The 18,442-nt window shown below is 41.8% G+C and overlaps 2 protein-coding genes across 3 annotated transcripts in view; one reads left to right on the top strand and one right to left on the bottom strand.

Moving 5' to 3' along the window:
- Positions 1-659: 659 nt before the first annotated feature.
- On the top strand, positions 660-5,453 carry sf3b6 (splicing factor 3b, subunit 6). The gene is made up of 4 exons (XM_028605490.1): positions 660-865; positions 3,067-3,185; positions 4,566-4,704; positions 4,868-5,453. The coding sequence occupies exons 1-4, from the start codon at positions 836-838 to the stop codon at positions 4,955-4,957; spliced, it is 378 nt and encodes a 125-aa protein (XP_028461291.1). The 5' UTR covers positions 660-835; the 3' UTR covers positions 4,958-5,453.
- A 2,478-nt stretch (positions 5,454-7,931) lies between these two features.
- vsnl1a (visinin-like 1a) overlaps positions 7,932-18,442 on the bottom strand; it is a 40,497-nt gene continuing 29,986 nt past the window's right edge. For both annotated transcript variants that reach the window (XM_028605299.1, XM_028605298.1), the window contains exons 4-5: positions 10,627-10,842; positions 7,932-8,340 (exon numbers count right to left, since the gene is read on the bottom strand). In XM_028605299.1, coding sequence (XP_028461100.1) covers positions 8,143-8,340; positions 10,627-10,842 — 414 coding nt within the window. In that variant the 3' untranslated portion in view covers positions 7,932-8,142. The remainder of the gene's footprint in view (positions 8,341-10,626; positions 10,843-18,442) is intronic.

The raw sequence follows: 18,442 nt of genomic DNA, 5'->3' as shown, positions 1-18,442 counted from the left end.
AGTTTCGACTTAGGTTAGCTGTTTAGGTTTAATTACTAATGTTAACTAGCATGTTAATTAGCAATAATTAGCCTGTGCTTATGTTATCTCCTTACATATACCTACGCTCTCCGTCTCTGTAAGATTGGGAAGGATTGAGATTTCTCTTGGCACAGCTACCAGAAGACTTCCAACTTTCAGACACGTTGCTCACGTCACATTTACGTTGTCTCTGTCAGTTGGAGGCTGCGCAGTAAAGCTGGCCATCACCGGAAAAGTGCTTCGTCCAGAGCAACGGGGTCTATTGGTCCATTTTATATATGTCAATGGTTTGAACATGCCTGTGCTTTTCCTACTATATATGACATGTCAACATGTCTGCCGTGAAGAAGGTCTATAGGCCTACATTAAGCCTTTTTCACAGAAGCCATTTTGACCTGTAGTAGGAAAAGCACAGGTGTTACTGATAGCAGTCACAATGGCTCTGTTCTAAATCAAGTGTCTTGTGGAGGTATAGCCTATCTGACGTTTGTGAAAGATGATAATTAAACAATTGTGTCAAAAATAATTTGTTGTCTTTGTAAACGCTGCAGTTATGCTGTTTATAACATCCTCATCTGCACCGGTGAGGATTGATTCCTGGTGGATAATTGAAGTACAGCCATCCTGTGGGCAGCAGCACTGCGCTGTTTTTGCACCCATTCGCTAAATCGGAAACCGGAATTCCGTCACCACCAAGTGAACTGACTACCGCTGCCATTTTAACCTAACGGGAAGAGTGGAGAGATAGCTAGCTAGCTGGGAAACTGCGTGTTTGTTGTTCAGTGGTCTTATTTACACCTACAACACTTTCACCATGGCTATGCAAGCAGCGAAACGCGCTAATGTAAGTCCAAGCGAGTCAGCTGATATATTCTGTAAAATTATTATAACTAATGTTATTAGCTTGGTAATGCTAGAAGCTAGCATCACCCAGCGCTAGCAAATGGTTAGCATGCTAACGAATTGAAAACAATCCCACTACGTATGTTGAAACTTGCCGCCTTCTTGCTTTTCTACACATATGCTAGCTACGTCTTAAAAGTTACTTGTTTGCTGTTTGAAATTTAGTTTTGGAAATGTGGCAACACGAACGCTGTAAACATTTTAATAGCAGTGCCTCGAAATTGACAATGTGCTAACGTTAGCTAGCTAGCTAGGTTTGGTAACGAGAATGGTCCTTAAACACAGTAACGTTAACCTAACGCATATCTGTCTAAACTAAGGGTGGGTGGTGGCCTCTGTGCAACTAAAATTATTATTAATATGGTCATTTCACATAGAAACGAGGGATTTAGCTAGCTTTTATCGCAGTGCAGGTTAAATGAGCCCTGAAGTTAGTGTTTTCATTAGCTAGCTAGCTAGATTAGGGAACACTGAAAGTGTGCTGTATGTGGGGCACAGCAGTAGCTGTGTAATTTGTCTGTTTTTTAATGTTTACTATATACATCCTCATTAAGCATACTTCTTTTTTATATTATATATATATATATATATATATATATATATATATATATATATATATATTTTTTTTTTTATAATTAGTTTTCACATTTGCAACAAATAAAACAAGGATTACAAACAAATAAACCAAAAATACTGGCTCAGTTACATACATACAACCAAAAGTTATACAAATAATGGGAAATCAGCTCTCTCTCATCAAGATCTTTCAGGGAATCCCCGTAGCAAGATAGCAGAAACATCAGACTCCAAATAATTCATATGTCTCTCAAACTTTGAAGAATTGATTTGACTTTGAACGTAACATAACGTGTCAAGCACTCCTGTGGTACTAGGGCTGGGCGATATGGCTGAAAACTGTATCACGATATAAGTGTTTCATATCGGTCGATATAGATAATTATTGATATTTTTTATGACCTATTTAAAATAAGGACCAGGAGAAAAATATATTAAATTTAAACATTTTTATTTTAAACTTAACCTTCCTCTGATTATAATCCCCTCAGTTATAAAAGCAGAAATGTCAACACAACCATGGAAAACACTCAAATAATTAAAATGTAAACATAGGTCTAAAATCACAATGAACACTTAACAATTATCTCTGAACATTAAGGTGCAAAATTAAATAATAAGAAAGAAATGCTTAATAAAATGTAATAAAATGGTGCAAAATGTTAAATATAAGAAACCTGAAAAAAACTATTTTCTGCAGGTTTAGTGCTAGGTTGGTAACCTGGCTTCTGGACAGTGCTCAGCATGTCTGCCTCTGTTATTTCTTTGTAGCGTTTAGTAAGGCGCTGATGCAGAGTACCTCTCCATGGTGGTCTGCTGCTTGCAGTGTTTAGTAAGGCGCTGATGCAGAGTACCTCTCCATGGCGGTCTGCTGCTTGTAGTGTTTAGTAAGGCGCTGATGCAGAGTACCTCTCCATGGTGGTCTGCTGTTTGTGCCGTGTTGCAGCTGCAGATGTTGTTGGACGTTGATGGCGAATACGGCAGTGCTCCAAAGTGTGAGCGCGGCTAAGGTGGTAAAACAAGTTTGTGGCATTACCAGTGTTGGTGGGGACGACGGTCTGACGACCTTGGTCTGACTACGGTCAGACTTATAAAATCCCCCAAAACTGCCATACTGACTTTGTTTTCCTCCCTGCGGCACTCACTTTCCACTTATCACTCCACGCCGGCTCTGTTATTGAAGAACAAGAGACAGCGATGTGGCACAACCAAACTTGATACTGTTACATGATTGGCTGCCAGAGTGTCACTCCCTACGTTGCTAGGTTACCAGAGAGTGAGTACCTTTTGTTCATGCAACCAAACTTGCTTCGCAACCTCTGGTTTCTTCTGGTGAAGAAAAACAAGTTATCGAACGTTTTATCGATCGCATTTTCTATTGATATTGATTACGTGTCTATCGCGAGACATATCGTTATCGTTTTATCGCCCAGCCCTAAGTGGTACTAACCCAAACAGCACTCTATGCCAACCCTTAACAGCTGGTCCTTTTTCGCTATTCCACTGCACTGTAAACGTATTGTCTAACAGTTGTTTACCTCCCGTTTTTCTTGCTGTGCGTTGCAGATCCGATTGCCTCCCGAGGTGAACAGAATCCTGTACGTCAGGAACCTTCCTTACAAGATCACAGCGGAGGAAATGTACGATATCTTTGGGAAATATGGACCAATACGTCAAATCAGAACGTAAGTGGTAAATACACTGTAGCTTTCTGCAGGTTTTATATAGCCCAAATGGGCCAAAGTAAGTACATAAATGTTATTGTAGACTCTGCATCAGACTTAGATTTGGTCGGTTGAGATTTATTATGACATGTAACATGATGTAGTGACACACGCTACTACTCACATTTGGGAGAGACGGCGAGTGTGATTACTGGCCCTGGCGGTCGATTGGCACCGCAGTGGTGAGCTTGTGGCAGGTGTTGGACAGTGGCAAACGGCACTCATCTGGTAACCGTGGAGACGCAGCGTGGCACCACAGGCGCAACCTGTTGGCAGTGAAGGGTTGCGGCGGCCTCGATTCGCCATCAAATATGGCTGGGGCCTAATTTCCAGGGGAAACCCACAGGAGAGAAGTGTGTTGGGTTAGTTGTCAGGACAGATCAGCTGCTGTTAGTAGGTTTTAGGATTTTTGTTGAGCGTTACTTTTTAATTTTCTATTTTTATTACTTCTGCCTAGGAGGTTATTATGGTTTTGCCGTTTTTTGAAATAAAAAGTAACAAAAATATACTATTTTATCATGCGTTTTTACTTATTACTAGGGGTGGGGGAAAACAGCATAGTATCGCAATATTTTCTGTGGCAATACTGTATCGATACACAGACGCCAAGTATCAATCTATTATTATATATGTGTTTGTCTGCTTGACAATCCCTTTTTGCAGTGAGATGAACAAACAGAGAAATGTATCTTTTAAGATAAAACCGAGGTTGACAAAGTTTCCTTTTGGGGACATAATTTGAAATTGGGAAACATTTGAAGTTGGGGGGGAAAAGGTAATAAATTGCAATATATCGCAGAATGTCGCAATATTTTTAAAATCAAAGTAATATCGTATTGCGACATAAGTTTCGTGATGATATCGTATCGGGAGGCCTCTGGTGATTCCCACCCCTACTTATTACGTCTATAGTCCTTTCATACAATCAGCTACAATAAAGTAGTAGTTTTGTTATTCTTGAGAAAAAATATTTAAAAAAGCATGTGGGATACTTAATACATGAGAAATTATAATCCTGTTTACACATTCTCTTTTTAAAAACTTGTTTTTTCAGTTTTTGTGTGACATCCAAGCAGCAGCAGAGTAGTCTGGCCTGCCGGATGTGAAGTGCTTGAATAAAGCCTAACACCCATCACCAAACACCTCGTAGTAGTATAAAGAGCAATGGAAACGAGGTCATTGTTGATATATGGGTCAAACACAGCAACTCAGCCGACAGGGGTTCTGCTTTGGTTCCATTAAAATGTCTTCTTTTGTGTGGCATGTACACCTTACCTTCCCCTTAGCACATGTTGGTCTCATAGTCACTTCTGGTGTATTTTTCTCTTTGTCATTTCTCAGAGGCAACACACCTGAATCGAGAGGAACGGCTTATGTGGTTTACGAAGACATCTTTGACGCCAAGAACGCCTGCGACCATCTGTCAGGCTTCAACGTCTGCAACCGTTACCTGGTGGTCCTCTACTACAACGCAAACAGAGTACGTACGGGCGTCGGGGTGTCTGTAGGCATCGTCCGGTCCGAGGGCTGTCGTGGGATACGCCCTCGTGAATGTCACACATTCATCTTTAGAAAATATGAACCTATATCTTCATGCAGTTACTCCAAAAATGAATCCCCTTGTTTGTCAACTCTCTTCGCAGGCTTTCCAGAAGATGGACACAAAGAAGAAAGAGGAACAGCTGAAGCTTCTAAAAGAGAAATACGGCATCAACACAGACCCTCCAAAGTAGCGTTCATCCACCTCCACGCCTCTCGCCTCCATGTTAAGAATCTTTCTTTCTCTGTCTGTACAAACCTCCCAGGTTCCTTGGTTTTATGCTAGTGTCACAGATACAGATTTAAAAATGAAATTAAGAGTTTGATTTTTTTTTTCTCTCATCAGCAAATATGTGTGAGGTTGAACACCGTTTAGACCGGCAGTATGTGAGTTAACATCAGGGCAGGGAGCTGTTGTTCACTCATCTGTTTGGTTGATGATTCTGTCAAAGTGGTTGACCAGCGGGACAAATTTAGATGGTGACTGGTCACACTACTCACCCTGGGTAAGATGTTGAAATCTCTCAGAGCATGTCACTTTACAGTTTTTTTACTCTTTTCATACTTCTAAAATCTTACCTTAATTTAAAGCCGTGGTCATGCAGTGTGTGTGTGATATCCAATTGAGTTGATCAGTACACACTATCTAAAGTGTATGGTTTCTGTAAAATAAATGTCCCTTTTCTTAAAGTTCCCGTCTCCTCCCTTTTGTACATACTGTAAATGTAATATAGTGGAAGTGCCGTCCTCTGCGTGAACCCCTTTAGATCAAGGTTAGAGAGACACCCGATTGTTAGTTCTCCAAACAGCTTGTGATAATGTAATCCCTGGGGTTTTAATTTGGAGTTTGCTGTGCCTGTGAGTGGTGACAAAAGCCTCCAAAGTGAACCCTGTGTAATCATCAGTGGCATTGTGCCAAAGAATCATGGGTGAAACACTGCAGGCTTTCTCAGTCTTTTCCACTCGAAAGATTTTCTGTCGAGTACAGACTTACTGTATTCCTACTTGAAAAGTGAATCCACTGAAAAACAAAAAACAAAGGTTTCCATAGGAAGAAAAAAAACCTGTTTATTTAGGCCTACCAATACCTTGTTTCAACAGTGACATCTGGTGGTTCTACAGGGACATTTTTAGAAATCTATAAGTAAGCAGTGCAACTAGTGCCCTCTATATAGATGCCTATACAAAGGGCACTAAGTGCAACCATCTCCATAAGGCACCAAAAACTTTGGGAAAAAAATCTAAAAAGGTGACAAAAACAAAAAAATAACTCAAAAAAGGTGACAGCGAAACAATAGGGAAAAAAAGCGACTAAAACCTTAAAATAAGTAACAAAAACTATGAAAAAAGGCCGGTTTTGATTAGTCAATCAAAACTATGCCGTCCGACTGATACATCTACATGCGACGATGCTTGACAAGAGTGAACAGACCAGACGAGAGCCCATAGAGTTCCTTTTATTAGATTAAATCACAACACAGGGAGTAGTGCAGCCATGTCGTCAGGGACACAATACATGCTACAAAAGAATCCTCGTACATGTATGCCGTTGCTTACATTTGGTATCTCGATAGCAATAATGGTAATAAGAGTTGGAATTAGAAACATTGTCTTGGCCAAAGATGTTTCGTGTAAAGAAGTTTAGATTACAAAGTGACGGTGGGGGTGGGGGGACGAGCCCCACTGCTGAGAGATGACAATGGACGGTTAGATCTTTATTGCGATATCTCCTTTTAGCCTCCCTTCAAACACTGGTAGCATTGAACGCAGGTTAACGCGTGTCTGCGGTGCCAGGTCAACTTGTTTTTACTCACAGGTTCTTTTCCAAATCATTTTGTAAGGAAGACACCGCACTTCACTGAACTTCTCTACATTTAGAATGCATCAGTACGTGTACAATGTATGGAGGGAGTAAAAAAGTACAAAAAGGTTGACTGATTGGTAAGAGAGAAATACTTTTGGAGGGTCAGGGAGGGCAATTTTTGTCCAACTTACTAAAACGCATGGCTTTGTAGCAAGGGCTGTCCTCTACTAGTTAACGGTGTATAATGAAAAACCATTCACTGCTCCTCTCACCACTTCAGCACTCATTTACTTCCACTGAAAAAGACACAACTACTACAGAAAGTTCAAATGCTGCACGGGCCTTGTTTCTTCTCTACTTAAACGCTCTTTTAAAAAAGAAAAAAAAGAAAACTGAATTCATCGTATTGATATGCAACCTGCAGGCTAATTGGAAGAAAGAAAATGTAGACGTGATGGTGACACAGAGGTTATAAGTAAGATAAGATAACAATGCTCTCTCCAACTATAGATTAATACTTAGTTCTTTCTTCGTATCTAATTTAACTCCATCTAAACGTTTGATTCCTCCGGTCCATTTGCTTCACGAATCCTTCACATTCAACATCTGCTTATCTGTAATGAGATTATTGAGTGTGTTTAAAATGCACAGGGGGGCAGGCGTTGAGCTCTTAGCAACATATAGAACAGCTAATCTACAAGGAAACATGCTCCCACAGTTATAGCAGTCAAAAGAGAGCGCCTCGACATACCACAGGGAAAAGACATCCCGTACATTTGTAGAAGGACCTACTGCCGAGCGATTTCGTTCTCTCCCTATTCGGTAAAAATCGCTTTGATAAGGCTTTCTGTCTTCGATTACAGGATGCTAAATGAGGAGATTTTTTTATTTATTTTTTTAAGGCAGAACCTAAAGGCATGCAAATGAACTAAATTGACTTATTTTTTTTATTTTTTTATTTTTACTGACAGTACAAGCATGTTTCAGGAGGGAAAAGTTGGACCAAACGCTAATCCATCTCTTCTAGAGCTAATATTGGAGACGATGGATGGGAGTGTCTTATTGGAGGCAGATAACATTAATCGGAGAAGTTTGGTTCCGTTGACATTACTCAGAAACACGTGCAGCTAGCGTCAGGAAAACTCCTAACAATAAATAGAGCAGCGGCGAATTCAACGTAGCACATCACCGATGCGCAAGCTCCAGTAGAACGAAACTGTATGGAAAATACTTTGCACACGTCACATTTTGGCAGTTGATCTTTAAATAATTTTAATATATATTCATATTTATATATCTATAATATATTATTTGTGCGAGGTGTTCATATGTAGTGTGTGTGTATTGTGAGTGTTTGTATTGTACATACAGTATACGGTGTGTATGTATGTGTATAGATCTTTTTTTTATAGCAAATAACATTCTCATGCACACGAGTGTTTCAAACACAAGAAGCAGATCCATTGAAAGGTAGTCCCAAGCATATATATATATATGTATTTTTTCAGTGGAAATAGCTGCAAACTGAATGGAACATGAAATTCTTTGTGTGCAGTCCGTGGCGGCTGGCCGAGCCTATTTCTGGAGATCACACTGCAGCAGTAGTACGATGGACGGGTCGCTCTTGGCCGCCTCTTTGAACTCGTCCAGCGAGATCTGGTCGTCGTTGTTCTTGTCCATCTTGGAGAAGATCTTGTCCACCCTCTGCTCGGGCGTCAGGCCGTCCTCGTTCATTTTCATCATGATCACCGTTCCCACCATCTTGTAGATCGCCTGCAGGGGGGAGAAAGAGAGTGGCAGAGTTTTTTTTCTTTAAAGTGCTCATATTTTGCTCATTTTCAGGTTCATAATTGTATTAAGAGGTTGTACCAGAATAGGTTTACATGGTTTCATTTTGAAAAAACACCATATTTTTGTTGTACTGCACATTGCTGCAGCTCCTCTTTTTACCCTGTGTGTTGAGCTCTCTGTTTTAGCTACAGAGTGAGGCATCTCACTTCTGTTAAATCTTTGTTGGAAGTCGCACATGCTGAGTAGCTAGGTAAGGACTACTAGCCAGTCAGAAGCAGAGCATGAGGGAGTGCCACACTAGCAGCTAGGCGAGCATTATAACGTGTGTTACAAAGTGACGCATGTTTGTCTCTGAAGTAAAGGCTGGACTACAATAGAGCTGTTTGGAGCAGTTTGTGAACAGTGTTTTCTGTTGGAGATGGTAAGTCGCTTTGGGGGGGGACTTTGGGCTTTTTCACTTTGTAAACCTATAACATGCGCAAAAAAGATATATAACACAATAAAGGGGAAAAGCCAAAAAGCATAATATGAGCACTTTAAGCTGAGATGAAGTACATCTCAAGTCTCTTAATGCAGAAACTCAAAGAGTGGTCTGCTAGTAGATTTGGTAAAATATCATGTTTTTAGTTTAAAATTTAAAACAGCATTTCTCAAACTGTCTGCAAGCCACTCCAAAGCCTAACAGTGAAGAGCATATTAGTGATTCCATCCATGATTCTGTTATCACAGAAACTATAGGGCTCTACATTAACGCTGCCATCAGTCTGTGACTGACCCCAGCCAGGCACACGTCAAAAAGAAAGAAAAGAAAAGACACTTGCCAACGGGATGAACAACTTTTCTGGAGGAAACCCCTGATTATTATTTGAATTGGCTGTTATTTCTGTGTTGTCGTACTTCAGCAAACTGACACCTCCAATTGATGTTCCAAATGCTCAGCGTGACGTTTGAAGGATATACGGAGGAATAAAGTTTTAATGGTTCCTGTAAACTGACAGGTTGGATCGATGGCTTAAGACAGACTCTGTGGGGGGTGTCTAACTGCGTGTCAGTCACTGCTCATGCACACGCATTCATTCTCCCTTGTGGGGGGAGGGGCTTAGGAGACCATTTTGGGCTTCAGCAGAATGGTGGTGGGGGAGGGACTGAGAAAATGTCGATGTACCAAATTCTTTGGCTATGTCCTGGATCTTCCCAATCCTACCTACAGCACCTTTAAAGTAGGAGGGCCGATTGGTTTTTTTCAGGATAGTTTAGCAGTTTTTTTTTATTGGGTAAGTGGTCCTTTGTCTGAAAAACACCGCCTCAATGTTCCCTTCACTTTATCTATTCCTGAGAGATACAGAGAGAAAACGTGTTCCTGTGTTGAAATGATGGGTCTAAAATGCCGGCCGTTGCTGATTTGCACAGATAATGTGATGTGCTGTCCAAATAATATCACAAATGCACCGTCACCACAGCCGGGGCTATATTTTTTTTTTTACATTTTTTTTATTGATGTGTCCTCCCACACGACAGAACAGAATGTGAAAGATTAGTCTCTGCACGCATCCACACATGCATGAAGAACATATTTCTATATTTATACTATGTACAGATCGTCGTTTGTTAGTGGACTTCACTGCTCAGATGTTGATGCACACGAGCCATTTCTGCTGTATATTTACATCTGCATGTATGTATTCTGTCTGTAAAATCATTATTAAGAACCAAGGTTTTGATTAAAATGTAATCTATAATTTGTAGGTATAACTTCGTAGCCTATGTTTACACATCTCACGTAAAATATATAGGGAGTTTAGCGCCACGTGTGAGTGAGTAGAAACGATGCCGATAGACAATTAAAAATAGAGGGGGTGGAGTATTTTCCGTGGCAACACTGTATCGATATTTCAAATCGCAATAATATCATACCGTGATGATATCGTATCTTGAGGCCTCTGGTGATTCCCAACCCTAAAATTGAACGCGTTTAATGCTCTGCCTGACTATAACATTATCAACGAGACGGAGACAAAGTGCCCTTAATTCCAGATTAGTCAGCTCTAAACATGCACTTCTGCCTTTTGATAAATACAATAAATCATCTTGTGACTCAGCAGGTTAAAAAGCACACATGCCATGTGGCAATCTATCATTTGACCAACTGCTTATTTCTCACACGACTCCTTTAAAAATAATGACATATAAGTAAATGCCCTGATGCTACTAAATTGAGGCTCGACAGAAGCGATTTTAAGAATCCAACATTCTTGGCCGCTGTGATACCTCGATGATCTCCAGCATCTCCACCCGTGTGATCTTGCCGTCTCCGTCCAGGTCGTACATGTTGAAGGCCCAGTTGAGCTTCTGCTCGAAGCTGCCTCGTGACGTGATGGACAGCGCGCAGATGAACTCTCTGAAGTCAATGGTGCCATCGCTGTTCTTGTCGAAGGTCCTGAAGGCGTGCTGGGCAAACTTGGATGCGTCGCCGTACGGGAAGAACTGGGATGGGAAAAAGAAAGGAGGAAGAGAATATAAACATAAGTTAAGTTGTTTTCCACGCTCAAGTCAAGTTCCAAAGTTGGCTTGTTTTAGTATTCCCTCCAAAAATGAGGCATAGTGTATTTATTGCCAATAGATAGATAGATATATAGATAGATAGATATATAGATAGGTAGGTAGGTAGATAGATAGGTAGATAGATAGGTAGATATATTGATAGATAGGTAGGTAGGTAGGTATAAAGATAGGTAGGTAGATAGATATATAGGTAGATAGATAGGTAGATATATTGATAGATAGATAGGTAGGTAGGTAGATAGATGGATAGATAGATAGGTAGGTAGATAGATAGATAGATAGATAGATAGATAGATAGATAGATAGATGGGTAGATAGATAAAACAATATATTGTTTTGCCCTTTTGCACATGTAAAAGGATGTTGCAAAAATAGATTGTTCTCAACCTTAATCTGTTTTTGTGCGATCAAAGTCTACCTCCCTACGACTCTACTGTATATCATTCATTTAAATACCACGGATCAGCTCTGATCTCAGCGGCGGCTCCAACTTAAAGCCCTTCTGCGTGCTGGCAGTCCAAGCCATCCCTGTCATCGCTGCATGTACACAGGGTCAAAGGCTAATGCAGTAACTATGTGGATGACCACCGAGCCCCGTGCTTTAGCTCCTCAGCTACTGCTCACCGTGAACCCTGTGGGTAGTAGGGCTGTCCTCGACGAAAGAAATTCTTAGTCGACTAACACTTATAGGATTTTGTCGACTAATCGATTAGTTGATTTAATTGACAGAGCTGTGCGCTTTGAGAGGTGGTTATGACTAGAAAAGCACAATATAAATGTAGTTAATTAACCATCTGTAAAACTGAGTTTCTCCACAATTAATCCTGCAAAAGCACCACTTTAAATCTTGTGTTTACCATAAATGTGCTCAGAAGTTTCTTGGAAATAAGTAATTAAGCATGAATAAGCATAAAAAATGACTAATCGACTAAAGAAATCTTAGTCGACTAAGACCAAAACGACCGATTAGTCGACTAATCGACTCTGAGTTGGCAGCCCTAGTGGGTAGGCCGCAAAAAGCCGAGTGATTCATCAGATGTAACCTTCCACTTGACCTCTTTGGTAAAAAAACCCTAGCCGATGGGTAATCTAAGCTGAGCGAGGCTGCTCTCTGAGGACCTGTGGTTTGCAGTAACAGCTTTTATCAGGGAATTAGGAGATATTCTGTTCTGTTTTATTATTTAAAGGGAATGTCTTGTAGTTTGTTGTGTGCAATTTTGTTGCTGATCTCACAAAAACTCACGGTTGCATGTATATTAGTCTATATCAACGACGTTTCATTTCTTCTTTTCGGCCGGATGTCCGTCCCCTTCCTCTTTCTTTGTGTTGGCGTTCTAACCTCCGGTGGATTTGTGAGGACTATGGTTAGCTGCTCCTCAGATCTCTGCAGGGTAAATCCAGACAGCTAGCTAGACTATCTGTCCAATCGGAGTTTTCTGTTGAACATCCATTTCTGTTGAACATCCACCAAAACAAGTTCCTTCCCGAGGCTATTTTGCAACGGCACCGTTGCGCCATCCGGCGCTTGTGATTGGTTTAAAGAAATGCCAATAAACCAGAGCACGTTTTTCTCCCATCCCGGAATGCTGCAGTGTTGCCAACTTAGCGACTTTTCAGACCCCCCTTCGCGACTTCTTTTCAAAAAAGCGACTAGCAACAAATCTGGCGACTTTCTGTTTAAAAGTGGCCAGTCTGTGGCCACCAAAACAGTCTCCTCTCTCTTCTGTTCTGTGACTGAGGAGCAGCCCCTCCCCTCTCTCCTCATGTGCAGCAGCAGTGCGCACAGTGCCCAGGCAGGTAGAAGGGGAGGGGACGGGGTGCGGGGGCCGGTGTAGGTATGAGAGACAGCCGGACGCGACAGGAGAAAGACGCTGCTGAGCTGGCCTGGCCCTCGGCAAGCCAGCCTTCTTTGAGAATTCTTTATCGATCGTTTCCCCTCCCTTTGTAGAATTTCTATTTGTACTTCAAAGATAGGCTCCCTAAGTAATAATTATAAGGTAAAATACATTCTGTATTGAATTTGTGATTATTTGCCTAACGATTTCTATTTCTTTCTATCTACCTTGCTGACACAACCAATAAGCATTATGCAAATGATTGCGTAGTGACGTCACAAATATGCAAATGAGCGTATGATGTCATATAGTGACTTTTAGCGACTTTTGGAGCTGCTGCTAGCGACTTTCATTAGAAAAGAGTTGGCAACACTGGAATGCTGTGTGGACTAGCCAGACTCTCCTCCGCAGCGCCGTGGAGGAAGGTCCGGCAATGCGAGACTACATCTATATAAACTATAAATTCAACATCTTTTACGTAAGACAGAAGCAAGAGGAGTCACTGAAGAAAGAGAGATGCTCTTGAACTTTATGTTACCTCATATTCAGTGAATGCTGCAAGCGTGAATGTAGTCGAGGCGAATCAGCTTAGTTTTTTATTTCATCTGCCAGCAAATGTCAACAGATCCTGCTTGTTTTTATTGTTGAAAACCTTGACCTAGACCTTCAGCTGTGGAGACGTGTTGGCTCTTTTGTACCTCCGCCAAGGAGATTATGTTTTCGGTTCAGTTTGCTGGTTGGTTTGTCTGTCAGCAGGATAACGGAAAATCTACTGGCACCATTTCCGTGAGACTTGGTGGAAGGGCGTAGCATGGGCATTTTGGTGTGGATCCGAATCACGGGGCTGAAACGCCAATTATATATTCACTTTTCGTTAACATTGCAAGATAGGGGCGTTCGCGCTGCATTTATGAGGTGTTGGAATAATCGGAAACTTGGGAAATAGACACTGCGTTAACATTATGAGATAGGGCATGTCTTTACAGAGGGCTGCACTCTTTGAGTGTCCTTGTTTATTATATTACAATTTAGCCACTACAATGAAGGCTTTTTAATATTTCCTTCCTCATTGTTATTATTTTTTTGTTATATTTTGCCTTCCTGTTTCTTTCACTGACAAATGCAGGACTAAATAACGACAAGTAGTGCACTTTTTCAGGAGGAAGTCAAGTTTTATGAGTAAGACTAGCTTTATAAAAAAAAAAGGTTTAAACCTACAATAAGTGATTTTTTTTTTTTTTGCAGAAAGTTGTAAACACAACTTTGACATATCACCTTTTAGGTTGATACGGCAAACAGTTGCTTATTTACACACCCAGCAGCTCTGAAGCAACATTAGCATTCATTTTAGAGTAAAATGCATTTGGTTGAATGCGCTGAAACCCTCTGGAAAACTCAGGGGAACTGCAGTCATTTGATTGCTATCTGCGGTTTCATCACGACGAGCGGCCCCTTATCACATAACACATCAAACACCACTGCTGCAGTTTCACGCGGCGAGCAATCAGAGGCACGCGCCGTTTTGTTTCAGGCGCTACGAGACTGTTCTACACCGTGTCCCTGTCCGTGTGCGCAGCAGACTCGTCTCGTCATACAGGCGAAGACAAAAAAAAAAGAAAAGAAAAAAGACGAGGACGCTGCCTGAGCCTCGCTTGAGAGTAACCGACACGCACAAACTGTCTGAAAGTCACGACGGATGGGAGGGGGGGGCCGAAGCCTTGCATCCTAATGGGAGAGGAGAGGGTGGAGTTGATGGGAGAGAAAAAAAAGAGAAAGAAGGTAGAAGGAATAACAGTGAGGAAGAGGAGGAGGATGGATAGATAGATAGATAGATAGATAGATAGATAGATAAATGGACTTTATTAATCCCAAATTGGGAAATTACTCTGTTGCAAGCAGCAAGTTACAAGGACATATACACATAGAGAAAATACAAGATGATATATTCAAAATAATAAATATTAAAAACAAAAAATAAGATAGCAAAGATAAAAATTCCAGAACAACTACTGAAAAAAATACACTTAGAGGGCATAAATAAGACTTTGGAACAGGGTTAAGGGTTAGACAGTGAGAGTCATTTCGGGTTGCAAAACGGCGGCTCTGCAATAAGGTCCCACCCATGTAAATTCTGCTGCAGTAGCAAAGTGATCAGACTGCGGTGAGGAGTTAACAGACAGAAGAGGAAGAGGAGAGAGAGAGAGGAAATGAGCAAAGAGATGAGGAGGGACAGAAGAGTGAGTGTGACAGAGAAAGTGTTAGAGGGAGTGTGACAGCGATAGATCCAGGTCCCTATCTGGCCTTCTGCTCAGGAGGAGCCAGACTAATGTGAGGCAGGAAGCCCCCCTCGGGACAGGGGGGAGATGGCGTGAGGCTGCCAGGATTGAACAGGACGGTGCCTGTCGCTTTCTGCACAAATGCGACGTGGCTTTCTCTCCTCTTGCCCCCCCTTCCCCTTCCCCCCCCGCATGGCCCTGCCTCAGCTCATCTACCCAGGGCCGGGAGGAACTGGAGGAGGCACGTGGACAGACGGACGCAGCGACGTGGTGAAGAAAAAGTTGAGGGAGTGGGGGGGAAGAAAAGGTGTCAGGGAAGTGATGCAGGAGAGATGTTGATAACGGGAGGGAGGGAGGGGGAGAGAAAGCCACTGCGGCTCCTCGACAATCTGGCAAGTTATGAAACACTTTATGTAAAAGGGAAGAAAAAAACCAAAAATGGGACACGGAGATGAGACTGTGAGACTCCTTCATCTGAGTTTCTTTGGTTCATCTTACATGTCTCGGACACATGTAAAAGCATTGTCAGACGTCCGATAAATAGGAGGACGAAAAAAGAAGAAGAAAAAAACCATCACTGGGTGACACACAATTATCATCCCAAACCAAATGAGCCGGTCGGGACTCGAAGCGACGGTTTCCTCGCCTTTACAGCTACGAATATTAGGCTGTAGACATTTCCATTAACTCTTAGTTCTGTCCTGATTTGGCTCCCATTTGCCGTTATGGCTGTTTGATATGGCTGTTTGGAGTCGGCCATCAAAGGACAGGCTGAATGCCAGACTGTTTCTGTCCACTCGGGGAAGAGCAAGGCAGACAGGCACAGCTGGCTTAATAAAGGCTAATGTCACAGTGTGTGTGTGTGTGTGTGTGTGTGTGTGTGTGTGTGTGTGTCACTGAGTGTGTGTGGCGAGGCCTATTCTGTCAAACAGATGCCCAACACCCAACCTCCACACACACACACACACACACACACACACGACCCAAAACATGCTGCTGTTAAATAGAACATTAAAGCCTTCATAATCAGACTGCAAGCTGGCACTTGTGCTGATCCAAAAACTAAAGGAGGGAAAGAGAGAGATGGAAGAGGGGAGGGGGGGCTGGTGGAGAAGAAGATGAGCGGATAGAAAAACAGGAAGTGGGAGGAAAGAGTGAGAGAAATAGCGTGAAATAGAAAGTCACACTTAAATGAAGGCCATTTCACACTACAGAGCAGTGACTTACTGCAAAGATCATGGAACAGATGAATAATGAGGCTCCGAAACGCGAAAACAGCACCAAGTAGTGATTCAACCGCAGTCCTCAAACGAGAAGCTCATCAGTAACTAGCGACACGTGACTTGTGTTTGGTGCGAAGATAACTTCTGAGTTAGGTAACGGCAAGGCTGGATCCAGATTTGTGTTAAGTTGCCCCGCGGGCGCTGACAGCTCTTCAGATAGCAGCTAAGCTGGACAGACATCTTGTAGCTTAAAAGCTTCCAGTGATGAAGTCGCAAGGGTCAGGATTAGAATGCGACGAAGATTTGTTTACTAAATGCACATTCTGTTGCAGTTTAGGGAGCTGCAGATTGCGTGTAACTGGATTACTGTATCTACTGTATGTACTAAAAAATAGTTAAGAAAATGGTAAATATAAGCCGCTGAAAGTGTAACTGATCTGAGGCCGCCTACAGTTAGCAGTGTTGGGATCTTTTCTGGCTCTGGGGAGCACCCTGATAGAGTTTGAGTGCATCTCCCCTGCTGTCATAAAGCAATATGAATCCGATTTATATACTCTCTGGACCATTAACTAACATTTACTTTCACTCATTTCGTCTGTTGACTGTTTCATCAGTTTATTCATTTGCTGTTTAGTTATATATAGTCTCGCTTTGCCAGACCATCCACACGCTGTGGAGCGGAGGAGGGTCTGGCTAGTCCGCACAGCATTCCGGGATGGGAGAAAAACGTGCTCTGGTTTATTGGCATTTCTTTAAACCAATCACAACCAGTCACTATTTTGCACGGAGCCGCTGCAAAATAGTGCGAGAGAAAACTCAGATTGGACAGATAGTCTAGCTAGCTGTTTGATTTACCCTGCAGAGATCTGAGGAGCAGTTAACCATAGTCCTCACAAATCCACCGGAGGTTAGAATTCCAACACAAAGAAAGAGGAAGGAGACGGACATCGGCGAAAATATATGCATCCGGCGTGGAAGTGGAACGTTGAGGATATAGACTAAGTCATATACTGCCAGATACAGTAGAAAGCTCTAGAAAAAGCTAGTAAGTTGACCTTGAGTTAGATTTTATGTCAAAGATCAACTTTGAACTTTCACACTAAAACTTTCAGACAAAAACAAGCTAATCATAGTTTTGGGGTCATCATTTTAAAGCTGTAATCAACAAATGCTACGTCACAATAATACGTAACGTTATGAAATGTGTGTGTGTGTGTGTGTGTGTGTTTGTGTGTGTGTGTCGGTTAAACGTGTGCATTGGTGCATAAGTGATGACTGAGAGGGATTAGTTTTGTCTATACATTGCATCCTGTATATTATACCTTTACATTTATATTTTAAGCTAGAAAGTATATATAAATGTAAATACTGAACATTTGATGTGAATGCTGTCTTCTACATAATTTCCTGTAAACCCCTTGTGCCACGCACACAGGTCTGTTACCACACGGGATTAGCAGAATCCTATACAGAGAGGCAATTGTAAATGTAAATACATTTAATGGTTATTGCTGAAAAAATGGCATGCATAAATAGTATAAAATAGTATAAAAAATGGGGTTTGATATATTAAATTGTAAGTCCTGTTTTATAACTCTGATCCACTGATTCTATCTTGATTAAATACTATAATGAACCTTCACCGTTTATGCCTGCTATAATTAATCACACCTGACAAAGCCAATGGACAGGAAAACTGACTAACTGCAGACGTGCCAAAACAGACCTCTGAATGTCCACCTATCTCCCAAAAGATGACCCAATGGCTCATTCATGCACTCACTCTCCTATAATGCCTGACTTGGCCCGCTGCCATGGCGATGCCATGCTCTGTGGTGTGTACCTCTATTTTCCACTGATAGTGTCTGATTCCAAATCTATCTCTTCCTGCTGCTGCCATAGTCCGGAGACACATGCTAGAACATGACACACACACACACACACACACACACACACACACACACACACACACACACACACACACACACACACACACACACACACACACACACACACACACACTCATGTACACACTTTTGGGAGCCTCAGAGCTCATTTGTGCTCAGGATCCCTCTCGCTAAACAATATGGATGGCTCAATATCATTTCTCCCTGTGGATAAATGTTATCATTACCCGCAGTAGTGCCAAGAGAAAAAAACGAATACCTCACTGTAACTGCTCAGAGAC

Source organism: Perca flavescens, chromosome 18, assembly GCF_004354835.1.
Source record: "Perca flavescens isolate YP-PL-M2 chromosome 18, PFLA_1.0, whole genome shotgun sequence".
In the NCBI taxonomy this organism is placed as follows: Eukaryota; Metazoa; Chordata; class Actinopteri; order Perciformes; family Percidae; genus Perca; species Perca flavescens.
The sequence above is the reverse complement of the archived record's forward strand: the minus strand, read 5'-3'. Positions and strand labels throughout refer to the sequence as shown.